The 15,082-nt window shown below is 43.7% G+C and overlaps 1 protein-coding gene across 4 annotated transcripts in view; it reads right to left on the bottom strand.

The window, feature by feature from the left end:
* The window catches only part of CRACDL (CRACD like), a 1,245,069-nt gene that overhangs the window by 131,819 nt on the left and 1,098,168 nt on the right, over window positions 1-15,082 (bottom strand). For 3 of the 4 annotated variants that reach the window (XM_069636650.1, XM_069636646.1, XM_069636647.1), the window contains one exon: window positions 7,010-7,051. The exons of the other annotated variant lie outside the window; for it this stretch is intronic. In XM_069636650.1, coding sequence (XP_069492751.1) covers window positions 7,010-7,051 — 42 coding nt within the window. The remainder of the gene's footprint in view (window positions 1-7,009; window positions 7,052-15,082) is intronic. 4 annotated transcript variants of the gene reach the window in all.

The raw sequence follows: 15,082 nt of genomic DNA, 5'->3' as shown, positions 1-15,082 counted from the left end.
CCTATCCTAAAAATAACTTTTGAGGATTTGAAATTACTTTTTTAGGCATACCGCGAGGTAGCATTGTTTTCCCAGCATGCACCTTAAATATGATAGCCGCCTTGGAATGGGAAACGGTGCGTATGGTGATGAAGGCTGATCTTCAAACGCAAACGCAGAACAATGGCCCACCAAGGTTTGATAGTGCCTAGAGACCATGGATGTATGTGGTACACAGCTGTGGCTCTGTGAATGAACAAAGTAAGGCTTTTTCGTCCAATTAGGATTTTACAAAAAATAACGAACCGTCTATATTGAATTTAGAAAGCCAGATCTATTACTTGCAAATGCTAGTTTTCTTTGCATTCTTGGCCCAAGTAGGACCTGCATTTAGGATCTAAAAAGCAAATCTGCCAGGACCAGAATACATGGAAAAAGCAAGACTGGATGATCTGCTTACACATAGCAACAAACGAGGCCTGCCACTGAAGTCGAATGAACGCAGAGTTGTACAGTTTAACCTTTCTGAACACCACGTGAAGCAGCCAATGCACAGAACTAATGACAACCCTGGCCTCAATAGAAAGAAATGCACGTTGTTCTTGTAGAGAAACCAGTTTGTGTTGCCTCAAGGCAAACAGTCAGTTCCTGAGCGCTAAACTCGAACTCCATGCATACTCTCTTGCAAGAATCATTTCAATCAAATGGAGATTAGTTCTTCATAAACCCTCTGCAGCAGAGTCTTGCTGGAGTGCTCGGTCCCCACGCCCCATGAATGCAGTTACATGCCATGCACATGGCTTTTACATGTTTACGTCATTCTAGTCTCACATAAAAGCAGCACGCACAGGAAAGACAGCGGTAATTTCGAATGCTTTAGTGGTACTCCATGGATTCCCCTTAGCAATCTGGTATGTCTTTTTTTTTAGAAAGTCTTGTTGCTGGAGTCACTAAGGGCTGCCAGGATCGAGATGGGGTATCAGTAGTCTGGAAGAGGGAGTTTAGGGGAGGGAACAGAATGGGAGAGGGCATAGAAACAGGGAAGTGGAGGTGGGAGTGATCAGATGGCGTGGCTTGAATTGAAGGGATGAGCGCTGGAGAGAAGAGAAAGAGATATGCGCAGCGTGGTGTCACGAGTGTGGGTGGGCTGCTTGTGGAGAGTCCCCAATTACTAGAGCTGGAAATTCAGTGGGGAGGGATTTCTCTATGGCATGTCTCGGGAGGATAGCTGAGCGGCAAAGTGCTCGCCTCGGAAGCAAGACGACACAGAGCAACACAGGTTTGATCCCCGGGTCTGCACTTAGAAACCTCTGGGTATTAAGCGCGTTATAAATAACCTATCATATCCTATCATGGCATCGAAATCGTGGCAAAAAGCTCCACATCTTAAGAAAAGACTTAAATATTGACAATGGGAAAAACATTGTGCAGTGGCGGGTAAGCAAAGCACTGCTACTACTACTAATGTCAAGACGAGCATCTCAGTCACGTTGACTTGCTAATAAAGTAAAGCCAGCTGGAGCCAGTTTACTAGTTTTCGGTGACTCCCGCCCCACTTTTTCCATCTCTAGAATATTGCAATGCAAAGGCCGAGTGCCATAGCTGGAATTAGCAATATTGCATACATAGAAGTGCTTTGCTTGGATAACGATAAGCTGTCTCCACTGGACTTGGGAATATCGCACATAGGCACACTGCACATGTAAGAATGTTGCACGCAGGATTCAGTGATCATTGCCAGCTCTAGTCCTTAGGATTCTGTCACTAGGTACTAAGGCACGTTGGACGGAAATACCCATAGTTTTCACTGGTGCAAAACAATGTATCGCACTCATGTAGTGCCACCTTTGCTGCTTGTATTAATATGCACTTAAGACAGCGGTTTCAGTTCAATCACAAACATTACATACATATATTTGTAGTAGCACACACGTAGAGCAAGGGGTTTGCAAATGTTTGCTATGCGCATGACAGCGACATGGGTTCCTTTGCCTGCTTTACCAGATGACATGGCTGGCTTGGCTTGCATTCCTGGGCAGAGGGAAAGTGGCCTAGCAGACGAGGGGTCTGCTCCAAATGCAACATCAAGCAGAATAGATAGTTTTGCACAAACACCATGCAGACGTCGCAATCTGGTGAATTGCTTATTGTGGCCGTTTCTGTCGTAGGACAGAGCAAACAGACAATCTAAAAAGGTAGGAATATGTTTGAAGCAAACTCAGTTCACTCTGTCATTACATACACACCAACTATAGTTTCATTTAGTTTCGCCCTAAAGCAAACGCCTTGATGTTATTTCAATTGGAGCAAAACGTGTTTGCTGCATTTCCAATTAAACAAGCAGCACACCGGGTACTCGGTTATTTGCACCAGTGCAAATATTGTGTGTTATTTAATGCCCACTATGCTTTAAGGAGCTGCTACACTCATACATTCATTTTGCATTGATGCCTTCACGTGAGTGCCCCGGAGACCATGTTGGTGGCAGGATATGACTTGAAACGTACATTTGACAGAAACATTGACCACGAAGAGTACAGCATGCGATATCACGAGAAGCCCGCATAACATGACAAACAGTGTTCCATATAGACACGACATATTGTTTTTCACAGATACACAAAAGCTAAACCAGGCAAATAGTGAATGTTTTGTATTACATTTAGTTCCCGTCACTTAGGTAAATATGGGTGATCACATTTGGTTATTTTACTCTCTGATTACTCACTGTTGAAAACACTAGTATCTGTACCATTCTGTAGATTATAAAGCAAATGAAGTGACAGAATAAAGCATGCTGATTGAAACAGGCTGAAATCCGAGCTCAACAAATGACAGTATGTGCCATTATTGTACTTCCTACGTAGTGTAGATGTACAAATAAACTTTGTTTGCAAGTTGTGTTCAATTACAGCAATTAAAGCAGCTGTGCATGAGGAAATCAAAGTCTTTTGGACATGATATGGCTACAGAGAGATATTTTCAGAACTTGAGCAAATCGTTTTTTTTAACCGAGGCAGACATGCATGCTGTGCAATAGGGCGAAGTTTTCTTGGGGTGCATCTTTGCAGACTTTATTTTGTTGAGATACATACTTACTGCCATTGTTTTTGTTGGGATCGAGGATTGCTTATATGGTTTCTTTTGGGATACAGCATTGCTGACATGGTTTCTGTTGGAATGTGTTCATGCTGGCATTGTCTTTTGGGGTGTGTGGGGGTGTTGGATGATTTCCGATGTTATCTGATGGCCAAGACGTTATGCCCGAGTTGAATGTTTTACCTTGCGCTCCTTAATTAAGTATTTTGTTAAACTTGTGAAATGTTTTCTATTTATATTGCCTGCCTACCACCATTCAATCCGTAATGCTTCAAGTAAATTATTTTCATATCAAGATTTAAACACGGATGTGTTGACCTTTAAGAAAAAGATGGGTTGGTGGTCTCGGGGTGTTCAAACAGAAGATTTGAGCTTTTGCATTTTTACGTCCTGACAACCCTATCTTTACTTCCACTCATAGTAGTGGCCCTTACAGAAAAGAAATATAAATATATACAATATAATATGTTTCTTGAGATGAAACAAGCAGCCTTTTAATGCAAAACAATGCTAGCGGGTAACCTGTATAGGTCAAAATGGTTAGATACAAGTCTCAATAAATCCTTGTTTAATGTCAGGAGTCTACTGCCTCTTTTACATGTGCCTGAAGCGTTCTCAGTAGCAGAGGCCATATAGTCACACTTGCACTTGACGCAGGTGTAATATACAAAGTTGCTTTTGTGGTGACTCCTGCTCTCCTATTGTTAAATTCATTGCTATTTCCAACCAATGGGATCTGAGACTTCTGGGACCAAAAACAGCTTCTTAAATCGTTAATGCTAAAGCAGTGTGGCACTGACTCTCCGGGTGAATACGTTTAGAGGTATCTGCAGCCGTATTCCCAATCATCTGCCGCTGCGTATCTACTTCCAGTTAATAAGCCAGTTGACTGTATGCATCTGGCAAAGGTGGGTGATAATAACGGGACAGACCCTTGAACTTGGAAGTCCAGATGCCAGCATAAACTTAACTACAAAACGCAGATTCATAAGCAATGGAGGTGCTATTGTAAAGGAAGAAACACAGATTTGAAAAACCAGACGGCAAGCAAAATCGTACGGGCCGGATGGAGCATGAGCAAGAAAAAAAGGACTCAAAGACTAAGGTCTGTGGATCCCACATAGTTTCATTACAAATATAACCAATATGCACCATGCAGGGACACGTCTACTTTAGCTCTGGTAGTGAGCATTGATCCTCATCATGAGGTTTAAGACTGCTTCTATCAGTGGGTAATGAATTGGACTAATCAGACATAAGCCATGATGAGGTGGTCAGATGTACTCTGAGCACAATTCTTTCCAGGTAGAACTTCAAAGCCTGTCTTTGAATGATCTCATCAGCAGAGTAAAAATGAAACACAGGAAAGAATACCAGAAGGAAAATGCCATCTTCCACATGAACTATTAACCAGGAGTAAATAGAAGGCTGTTGACTATGTACCTCCTTATTACAATGGAAGAGCATGCATCACGCCGAAGGAATCAGCTGGAAGCTCACCGATACCCCTGGCAAATATAACAGCCGCCAGCATGACAGAATTCCAGAATGTTTGTGCACAAAACGACAAATGTTGCGAACAGTCTGTGCATGAGATGAGACGCAATCAAATTGTGGGCCACATGTATAGAGGGCTCAATAATCAGAACAGCATATGACGTATGACATTGAAGTCATGCTTGCTGATCTCCACTCTGAGACATAAATGCTCACCAGGCTTTTTCTTATCGGTCACAAGATATTTTCACATGCGTCAATGTGCAGATCATACTCTGTAAAAGGCTTAGTGCCTTGCATGACAATGACTGAGCAAGGAATGGTGGTAGGGTATTGTCCTTCATGCAGTACCCCAACGAAGAATCCTAGACTCTTGTTCTTCTCAACGGGAATTGTGAAGCCCTTACAGGCTGTCAACATGACCTCTATGGTGAACTTAACATTTTTTACATGGGCAAAGGGGAATTCTTCAAGACCCAAGCCTTCACGTTCATACAGTGAAGGGAAGGGTTAAGAAATTTGCCAATTTACTTGGTCAGAAGCTGTGCATCATGATGAGTAAACATTCCTGTAGTGCTGCGGAATCTCTGGAGCCCTTTGGTCACTAAGGGGAGGAAGGCAGATGAATGCTGCTGATTAATTCAGCATGGATGCATCGCTACGAAAAGAAGGCATCCAGCTCATCCAGGATGTGAACCTAAGCATCTGTGTTACTGGTTGATTGCATACAGGCAGATTTAGAGGCGACGTGAAATATGGGTAATGTATGCAGTCACTAACCCATTTAGCTCCCAGCAATGGTAAAACAACTTTAGAAACTGAACAGCAACTTTGTTGGGAGCCACTACTCATTGCGGTACCTCCATCGCCTGCCTTAAAAATATTTTGGTTATGACACAGGGGCAAGTGCCTGGCAGTCTATTTTAAAAAAAAATGTGATGCATGGTAGCCTTGTGCATTTAATGATAGTATTTGTTGAACGCTCAAACAGTGCTTGTCGGCGGCTTGGAATAACAAAGCGCAGGACAGTGCCATTTTTCCGATGACATACAGAAAAATGTTTGGGGCCAAGAAAACGTCCCTAAATTTCAGAAAAGTGATTTGCCACGTAGTGTCCCCTTGTAGCCAAATGAGCACATGGTGACCAAGATCTCTGGTCAAGGAGATCCTTTTGTGAGATCTGTTCCCTTTATCTGAATGTAGTTTAAGGCCAATGGGACTGAAATGGGTTCATGCTGGGATTCGTTGGATTGATCCTCGTAGTTGAAGGAATTGAGTTGGAAAAGCCTTTTCAATTTGATAAACTGCTCTGGGAACACCGTGTCTTTGTCTAGTTGTGGTTAATGACGGCAATCACTGTGGTCCTTGATGGAGGCACTTATGTTGTTTATTGAATTTCTCCCATTAACCCACGCGCTCTGGGGAGGAATTAACAGAATCTATGCCCAAACAAGGTTTCTTTAAGCATTTTCCTGGTTTTGTTCCAATTAACTAGCTCTGAGAGAGTAGGGAAAACCCAATGAAAGTCAGATCTTGGGGCAGGAATTGATGGTTGAATTCCTCAACCAGAATATATATATATATATATGTAGTCAGAAACCTAAAGGCCCAACAAACAAAGGGAATTTCAATGTTGCATCGGTGTCAGTTGTTGGATTGGAGCTAGTATCTCCCACGGGCCACTTTAAATACGATCAGACATCCAAATGACAAACCCTTCAAAACTTAGAATGTACTCTGGAGGATTGCGGTTTGTTCAGTTTGATTTTACGGCCTGGCATTGGACAGAATAACAGAGAGAATGCTGGCTTGAATGCTGGTGTGCCTAGAACACCTATTTATCACTTTATGGTCTAGGCACCTGGAGAGATCCCATGAGTGCAACCCTTTCTAGCAACGTAATATCATAATTCTAAGGGAGGATTATGAGCAACAACAAATACCTCTGCAGTGATGACAGCGACAGTGCAGGGAGGCTTTCCTTTTGAACGAGGCACCACGCAACATGAAAAAGCAGATGTCAGTCTAAACATTTCTCAAACTGGGCTGCCAAGGCACAGACTGCTCACCAAGTACAAAAACGTGAACAGTTATGCATCGCAAAGTGCACTATTCTGATGCTTTGACCGCCAAAGGAAAGCTATTCTGATGCTTTTACCAGCAAAGGAAATCTCATTGGTTATATCTATGAACGCTGTTGTAGAAAAGGAACTACCAAATTGCTCATGGGTGGTATCCTCAGCCGCATCTGCAAAAGTTCTGAAAATATTTCACATGCTGCTGGGAAGAGTTTAATAAAGCATTAGGTGAGAAGTGTCAATAGTTTGTCAATTTGTATTATTTGATAAAGGCATTTAAATTGCTGTTTTGATCAATTGAATCAAAATAATTTTGGTTGAAAGCATTCATTTTTCATCACAATTGTTTTTGCTACCTGTCTCAATAAACTCATCTCCACAGACATCACTGTTTTCCTCTGAAAAGAAAAGAAAAGAAATAATACAATAAACAAATCTGATGTGTGCCAGTCTCCTTTTAAAATCTCTCGCTTATGAAATAAAACGTTATATCACAGTGGCTCCTTAAAGCCACTATTTGGCCAAACTCCAGGCACTCTTGCGTGGTGTGGTGATGAGAAGTCGGGTGGGAGACAGGCACAGTCAAGGAATGGGAGCAGTGTGCGCAGAGTTGGCAGAGGCAGTGGTGATCTGTGGCCCTGAAAGGGCAAATACACAACTTGACAGGGACTGAACAGAGGAGGCAGCAGCAGCAGCAGCGGAAGGTTGGTGAAATGGGCGCAACACATTTTATAAGCATTTTATTATTGTAGCCCTTGGTTCATAACTTTAAAAATGAATATAAATAACTCAAGTTTCACCTCCACAATTGTACCTAGTTTAGAAAGTTGCACATTTGTCAAGGCCCCGTGTATTACTGTCTACCCTTCAAATGTATGGGTTCCTAACATCTCACATCTGTGGGGTAGTGGATGAACAATTACTTTATGTTTACGATTATATTTATAGATTTCTTTATTCCACCTTCTCAATTACCCTCACCCCACACACTTAACAGAATTATGGAAAGGTTCTTCCCAAATGGACTTCATAATTCTCACCTCTGCGCGACTCCCACTTTTCTTTTTAGTCAAGACCAAGGATGGTATATGGTAGCCATATTCTGGTGAAGTGTAGCTCCTCAAGTCTTAGACTGAACGCAACTAATTTAGCCCAATTCATTTAATCGTGCTGATTCGAACTACATGTAACCTCCACAGGAATGCCTTCATTTTATAAAAATGAAACTTCAAGATGCAAATAGGAGTATGTTGAAAAAATTCTCTAAGGGAAGAGAGATTTCAAAGATCTTCCTCCCAAATCCAAATATTTTTTAGCCTGAGCAATGTGGAAGGTTCACCCCAAAGCTCGAAAGAAGCCAATGTTAGTTAGTATTGCTTACCTTACTCACACAAAAAAACATGGAACCAATTCCTGGCAGAAAGAGGTCAATACTAAAGGTATCCCAGAATAAGTGGCTTAAGATGTTAAATATGCCAGGCAATACACGAATATATTACATGGGTAGGAAATTCTAAAACTGGACACAGTGGGGATTTGATTTTGATATATTTGGAGAATTCAATATTTCACCTATAGGATATCCTGCCATTACAAAAAGTCAATACATCCTGGTGTGTGAATATACAAACTGCTAGATTGACACTGAGACCACCCCATTCTTGATAGCCTCATGACACATGCCAAGAACATGGAGTTACACAAGGCAATGGTCAACGGTAGCAAACAGTGAATCTGAATCTAGTACGATCACAGCCCAGACAGTGTCCCAACAGACCACCATTCTTGAATCCTCACAATAACTGCTATATCAGCGCCCAATCCCAGTTAGGGAATACACTTGCTATGAAATCGGCCACCACAAGATTCAGCAGAATCCTGAAGCTCATACATCACAGCCTGTTTCAACAAGTATGCTGAAAAAGGAATTTTCGAAATTGGACGTAATTTCAAAGCTTTATTAAAATAAACACACAAAAACAAAGGTCGGTTCATGGAGCTGGGGGTCCACATAGAGCTCCATCTACTTATCTGTTGGCATGGATGCTAATGTCATAGTAACAAGAAACAGGCTGCAGTTGCTCCAAATCCCCCCCGGGGATTTCTTGATCCTTTCTGCACCTGTGGCTATGTCAGTGGATGAGGAATCTGTAAGGTTTATGTCATCTAGTAGAAGTGTTGTCATCCCTAGCAATTTTGGAAGCAGGAAGATATAAAGTCTTGGATGTGGGACCAAAACGACAGGACAAGCCTACTGGGAACTAATGTGGGGTCTGGACAAAGTTGAAGGGCATTGCAGAAGGAAATATAGTTGATATTAAGCAGGAATCCTGAACTGTGCCACTGGTAAATCGAAATCCAGCCAAGATTGGATTGTTTGGTCTCTTACTCTTTCTAATATAACTTTTAGGTGCCAACAGTGACACCCAGGATGCTGAGATTTCAACTTTAAATCTAGAGGCACTCAGAAAGGACAAAGCGGACACAAAGCTTATTAAAATATAATAGGAATTCAGATATAGGGCCCTGGGCGCTCTTGCCCTCACAACAATCCCCGTCTTGTAAAAATACCACCAAATCGGGCCTTTAAAAGAGGATTGTCTAGAGGCATTGATCGAATATGAAACATTTTAAATACAAGGCGAGGACTATACCCCAAGTACATGTTGAGAAAATATTGACAAATGGTAAATTTCAAAGCACATTGACCCAGTAAGATTGATAAAATCTCAAGGCCACTTTAGAGCAGCCACTCAGGATCCTGTTAATGTTAATTGGCAAACAAATGTGCTTTTTAAAGTGTGTTTGTCCCAAAACATAAGAGATTTAAAAGATCATGTTCACAGGTGTTGGAGACCGTCATATAAACCGTCATATAAAGTTTTGTAGAAATGATTTTGAAAGAAAAGCATTTTCAAGTCCACTGAGCTACTAAGAATGGCCAACACATCCCACAATTTGCATGCAACTTTGCAGAGGCTACTTTGGATTATCCACATTTCCCAGGTAAAGCAGCTATTTATAATTCACACTTGGCTAGTAATAGCTATCATCATATCGACATGTCAAAATGTGGATATACCTCATTTGGCTGAAATGACCTGTCTGAATGTATTTAATCCCCATTTGAGTGACAGAATCTCATGTGGCTGTTAATATTATAAAGACCAAGGAAATATATGCTGAATGGCTTTACTGAAGAAATTACATACTGGGCCCTTTCTAAACACACACATATACACCCAAATATGTATTTGTGGGTGCAAGCAACCTCCCCCCATTCATCTTCCCCCTGCACTGGCCTCCACTTTCTGGAAATTTGCCTTATATTTCACATTCTGAAGCCCTACGCCTTCAAACAATCTTTGCCCGTTGTTTTGCCCGTCATCTCTGGTTAATCAGCAACTTTCCTGCGCCAGTAAGTTTCATGTTTGTGTTCATACTGTATGCTCTAGCCTATTTCCTAGACCACCAATCTAAGAGTTGCTGCTGATGGTTCTTCCTAAACTGAGAGCGTTGCTTGACACATATTGTAGCCGGTATCTTTTCATGGTGATGGCCTTTAAACTACCACTTCCTAACAGATGCTCGCTCTCTCTTCAAAATCAGGGCAAGCAGGATTACGCTAATGCTGAGTATTTCCTATAAGATATAACTGAACATATGCATCATACATGAATGACAAGCCTCAGCGACACATACGCTCTTGAGGAATTTGCATTAAACAGCGTGCAGGAGCCTTCACCATTTATGCTGCAGAAGATCTACACAAACAACCCATAGCCAAAACCATGTTGATTGCCTTTTTCATTGGATGTGAGCAAAGGCTACATTGGATCCTATGCTAGCACTGAAATCATTTGAACTAATAAGACCATTTTGAACAATATCGTTTACAGGTCACCAGGCCACAATCTTTGTCATTTGTCTCTAGCTTAGACACACTCCTTAGCGGAACAATTTCATTTACTGCTACCTGGCCCAGAGGCGTAGACAGGGTAGAGCCTGAGCGATCAAGGCCCACCCAAACTCTGTATATGCCCACTCAGCAGAGCTGTGTAGGCATTTACAGAGGTTAATGTCACTGCGGTGGGCCCAAGTACTTTATCTTCAGACCCCACTTGCTAGACAATCCTGGCTACGCCTCTGACCTGGACCTCAGCCTTCAGTCCAAACATGGGGTTGATTGCTTCCTGTTTCCGAGAACAAATGTGTATCTGAATGACACAAAGTTATTTCATGGAAGGTGACTATGTCGTACTTGGAAAGTTAATACTATTCTAGCTATCTCTGCAGCAACCAATTGAAAAGCACATATTCACTTTCTCTTTGTGGGTGGGCTAACCCTACGCTTGAAAAAAAGGTCAACTATGAGAACATCATAGAATGATGAAGGCTGCAGGAACCCAACTTATTGCCACAGATAGTAGTGACTATGTTGAAAAACTATGAGGTAAAACAGGACCAAAATGACAGCTTCTCCACACATCAGTTTAAAGAAACCGGGCAATACAGTGGTTAGTTTTCACAGGAATTAACCATTAACAGAAAAAGAGAGGAACAAAGTATTGTTCTTTCTGAGGAGATTACTCCCATCAGAGATTTCTACATCTTTATAAGAAGAATGATTAGAATATTTCTCACTTCTAAGGGTTGACATTATGAGTGCAGGTCACGGTAAAACATGTTCTACTGCTCTGCCAAATTCATAGTTTCAGTACTGAAACTCCTCCACAAGAAAGCATTACTGCATCGAAAACACTGACTAAACCAAAGCTAACGTGACACAACCACCCGCCCAGACCCCCTCTTGCCCCCAAACCCTGTATAGGTTCTCTGTGATCTTCATATAACACAACTTAATAAAGACTCTGCATGCAGTGATCCAGTGATGCACTGGGCTGTGAGTGGCCTGACTGTCTTGCTTTCACAGAGTCCGCCAGGCAGAGTCCAGATATCTTATACCGACTGTTTTGATGATGTGTTTTTCTGTCTATATTATGTGGAAAATAGAAAACAGATTAAACAAACAAAAGAAGCATTACTGCACGAGGTATTACCCGTGCACTATTACGGCATGTGGTAATACCACGTGCCCCCAATGGGGTCCTATGGACTTAACAATGGGGGATAAAAGAAGGTTGGGCATAACTCTAAATCATACAAACTTTTACCATTATTGCACGCCTTTCACATGCAGTAATAGCCATTATGCTGGCAGTATTAATAGAGACTGTGAAACCCGTAATGTCCCTGTTAGTGCGGTCTTAATTGTTATTATTATGCAAATCAATGGTCTTCCGTTTATCTTCCTCGGAAGGAGTAAGTCTACAGTCACTCCTCTGGGAATGCAAACCTGTAATTGCAGGTTGCACACAACTCACTACAGCGAGCACTTCAATCACTGAGCACATCTATAATAAAACTCTCAAGAGTCCCAGCATGAGGAGTAACAAAACTTCAATTATTTTGAGTAATCTGGGCTATGAAATCAGTCTCATCAGAGCAAAAAAGATCTGGGCTGACAGACTAGAGAAGAAAATATTTTAGGGCATTACGTTCTGAAATAAATGTATTTATTTATGCATTTGTTACAGCGCACAAAACCCTCGGATATCTCGGCGCTAGTAATATTAGGGTAAATTAGTTCAGTTCATTAGTTACATTAAGGCGCAAGGTTACATATTACATTACGTGAAGAGAGGTGGAAGGAAAGATACATTTTACATTAGAAAAGGGAGTTAAAAAAAGGGGGGCAAAGCAGTGGGGGATGCAATAGTGTTAGGAGGAGTACAGTCAGTTCAAACAGACATGTCTTCAAGTTTCTGCGGATGGTCCAGTAGGCCTGTTCTTTTCTAAAAGCGAGTGGAAAATTGTTCGAGTTTGGCTGCCATGACCGGGAAGCTCTTGCCCCTACTGAGAGGCGGTTGAAGTTGGGGGTCTTCAAGAGGTGAGAGTTCGATGATCTAAGTGGGCGGGAAGGTGCATACTTCTCTACGCATCGTGAAAGGTAGGTCGGGGCAGTGTTGGAGGGACAAGGGTGGACCAAGGATAATGGGCCTCATTACACGGTAGGAGGTAGCCATGGCGCTATTAGCTATTAGTGAAGTAACTGGACCACACTCGCCCATGAAAGACAACGCGCCCCTGCAAAGAAGGCAGGATGGAGAGCACCCCTAGTTCTACCACAAGGTGAGGAGAGGGCGCCAGAGGGACTGAAATCATACGGGGGGTGGAGGGAGGATACTTAACCCAGTCGGTCAGTCTTGAACACAGTCCTCCTGTATTACAGGCAGAAGCCTCCCCGCAGACCACATCAGGGCAAAGCTGAGAAGCATACCAGCGAGTAACCTGGCTGGGTGGCGTCCCTGTGGATACCAGGTGAGCATAACAATAGCATGTAGAAGTCAACCAGTGCTGCTGGGTCTGTTATTGAAGGTGGTGGGTGCGCCAGGGTGGCAAGTAGCGGTGCAAGGTTGGTCAGGTTGAGGTTTTTGGTGCACCGGGCAATGCATTCAGGTTTGGCAGGGTGAGCTGGTCTGGGGCGCTCTGAGTGGAGGATTTCGAATGGTATGATGTGGTGGTCCGACCATGGGCAGGGGAGGGGAGGTGACGGGGGTGGGGATGTTGCAGTTGAGGTCGCTTAACCAATCTAGGGTGCGGCCTTGGTAATGGGTGGGATCGAGAGAGCACCGTGCAAAGCCAGCAGGGTCGTTGAGGCCTAGGTTGGGGTCTCCAAGGATTATGATTTTGGATTTAGGTTTGATGGAGGTGAAGATACTCTGCATTAAGTTGTCTTCGAAGGTGGGGCTGGGGCCAGGTGGACGATAGACAAGGAGGAGTGTGATGGAGTCGGTGTGCGACAAGGAGATCTTAGTGAGCAGGGATTCACAATTTGGGATGACATTGGTTTGCGTGACTCTGATGGTGAAGGTGTTTTTAAAGATGAATGCGACGCCGCCTCCTAATTATGAGGATCAGTCACATATTCGGGTGGTAAAACCAGGAGCGATGGCAAAGGAGAGGGCTTGGCCAGCGGCGGGATGGAGCCACGTTTCCGTGATGGCAAGCAGGTCAAGGTCGTTGGATGTTGTGAGGTCAAGGATATCAGCTGCGTGAGCCGGCACTGATCTTGCGTTGATGAGTGCGCAGTTGATGGCTTTGCGGTTGGCACTGGCGGGCTTTCTTGTTTGTGGATTTCGCAGTGGTTGGCCAGCGTGGAGAGGGAAGCGAAATCTGAGGAATCTGTTCCCTGTGAAAGTCAGAGGGGGCGAGGCGATGGCCGTGTTGGGGATTTCAGGTTGTGAGGGGCCAGGACTGAGTTTTTGCAGTGGGCTGGATGATTGTGATGCTTGCTGTGAGGCGTATGCAATGAGTCGAGTACCCAGCCTGAGGAGGCTATTCCTCATGCAAACCGGCGGATGGGTGGCCCTAACCGAATTGAAGAATTCGGGTTGTGAGGGGCCTGGACTGTGTTTTTGCAGTGGGCCGATTGATGGCGATGCTTGCTGTGGGGCGCATGCTATGAGTCGAGTGTGTAACCTGAGGAGGCTGCTCCTCATAAGGATTGAGGGGAGCTTGGCGATGGCAGAGCCAGGAGTGTCAAGTTGATGGTGGAGTGGGAGAGGTGGCCTTGGGGAGCTTAGGAGGAGCGGCGAGGTGCTGAGGGTGAGGGGTGAGGCACCAGGGAACTTACCTGCGGATGAAGGGGCGGACGTCCTTGGGGTTGACTGGGCTTGCGTGGCGGGTCGGGAAATGGTCCTCTGGTCTGTTTGGAGGCATTACAGATACGCAGTGATGTGGTTTTGCTGAATATGGGAGGCGAAGGGCATAGCGGGCGAGATCTGTGGCTCCATCTGTGTAGCGCCTAACATCTGGGGCGCACAACCCCCTTGGCCTGCGTGGGCTTTGCCCGCAGAGGGTCTGGTGTGTGGCTTTAAGCACAGCATAATCAAGCATCGAACGCAGGGTCAAACGTAGAGTCGAACATGGGGTGTAGATCAGGCAGCGTGCTTGTTGGACCTGTGGCGCACAACATCGCGCCCTTGGCCTGCGCATGGCTTTGCCGCAGATGGTCTGGTTCATGGCTTTTAGCATAGTGGAATCAAGCGTCGAACGTAGAATCGAACATGGGGCGTAGATCGGGCAGCATGCTTTCAATAAATGTGCACCTGGTAGTGGATGAGATGTTAGTTGCTCTGCCCCAATGCCAAATCTGAGGGGTAAAAGGTAATGTACTAACCTGGCACCACTCTTTAGGGTAATCACAGTAGAACAAAAAACCTTTGACGTTCTTATTCTAGAACTGCTATGCATTGGGTAATCTCAGGACTGAAACACATCAGGCTCGGGTTGTGAAAGTTGAATTTTCAACTTTTCAGCTTTTAAAATTATTATTTTAAAAGGTCTTGAGTAATGCAGCGTCCCTG

The sequence above is a fragment of the Ambystoma mexicanum genome, chromosome 7p (assembly GCF_040938575.1).
Source record: "Ambystoma mexicanum isolate Mex_15411 chromosome 7p, UKY_AmexF1_1, whole genome shotgun sequence".
Lineage (NCBI taxonomy): Eukaryota > Metazoa > Chordata > Amphibia > Caudata > Ambystomatidae > Ambystoma > Ambystoma mexicanum.
Note: the sequence above shows the minus strand (reverse complement) of the source record. Positions and strands in the feature narration are given on the sequence as shown.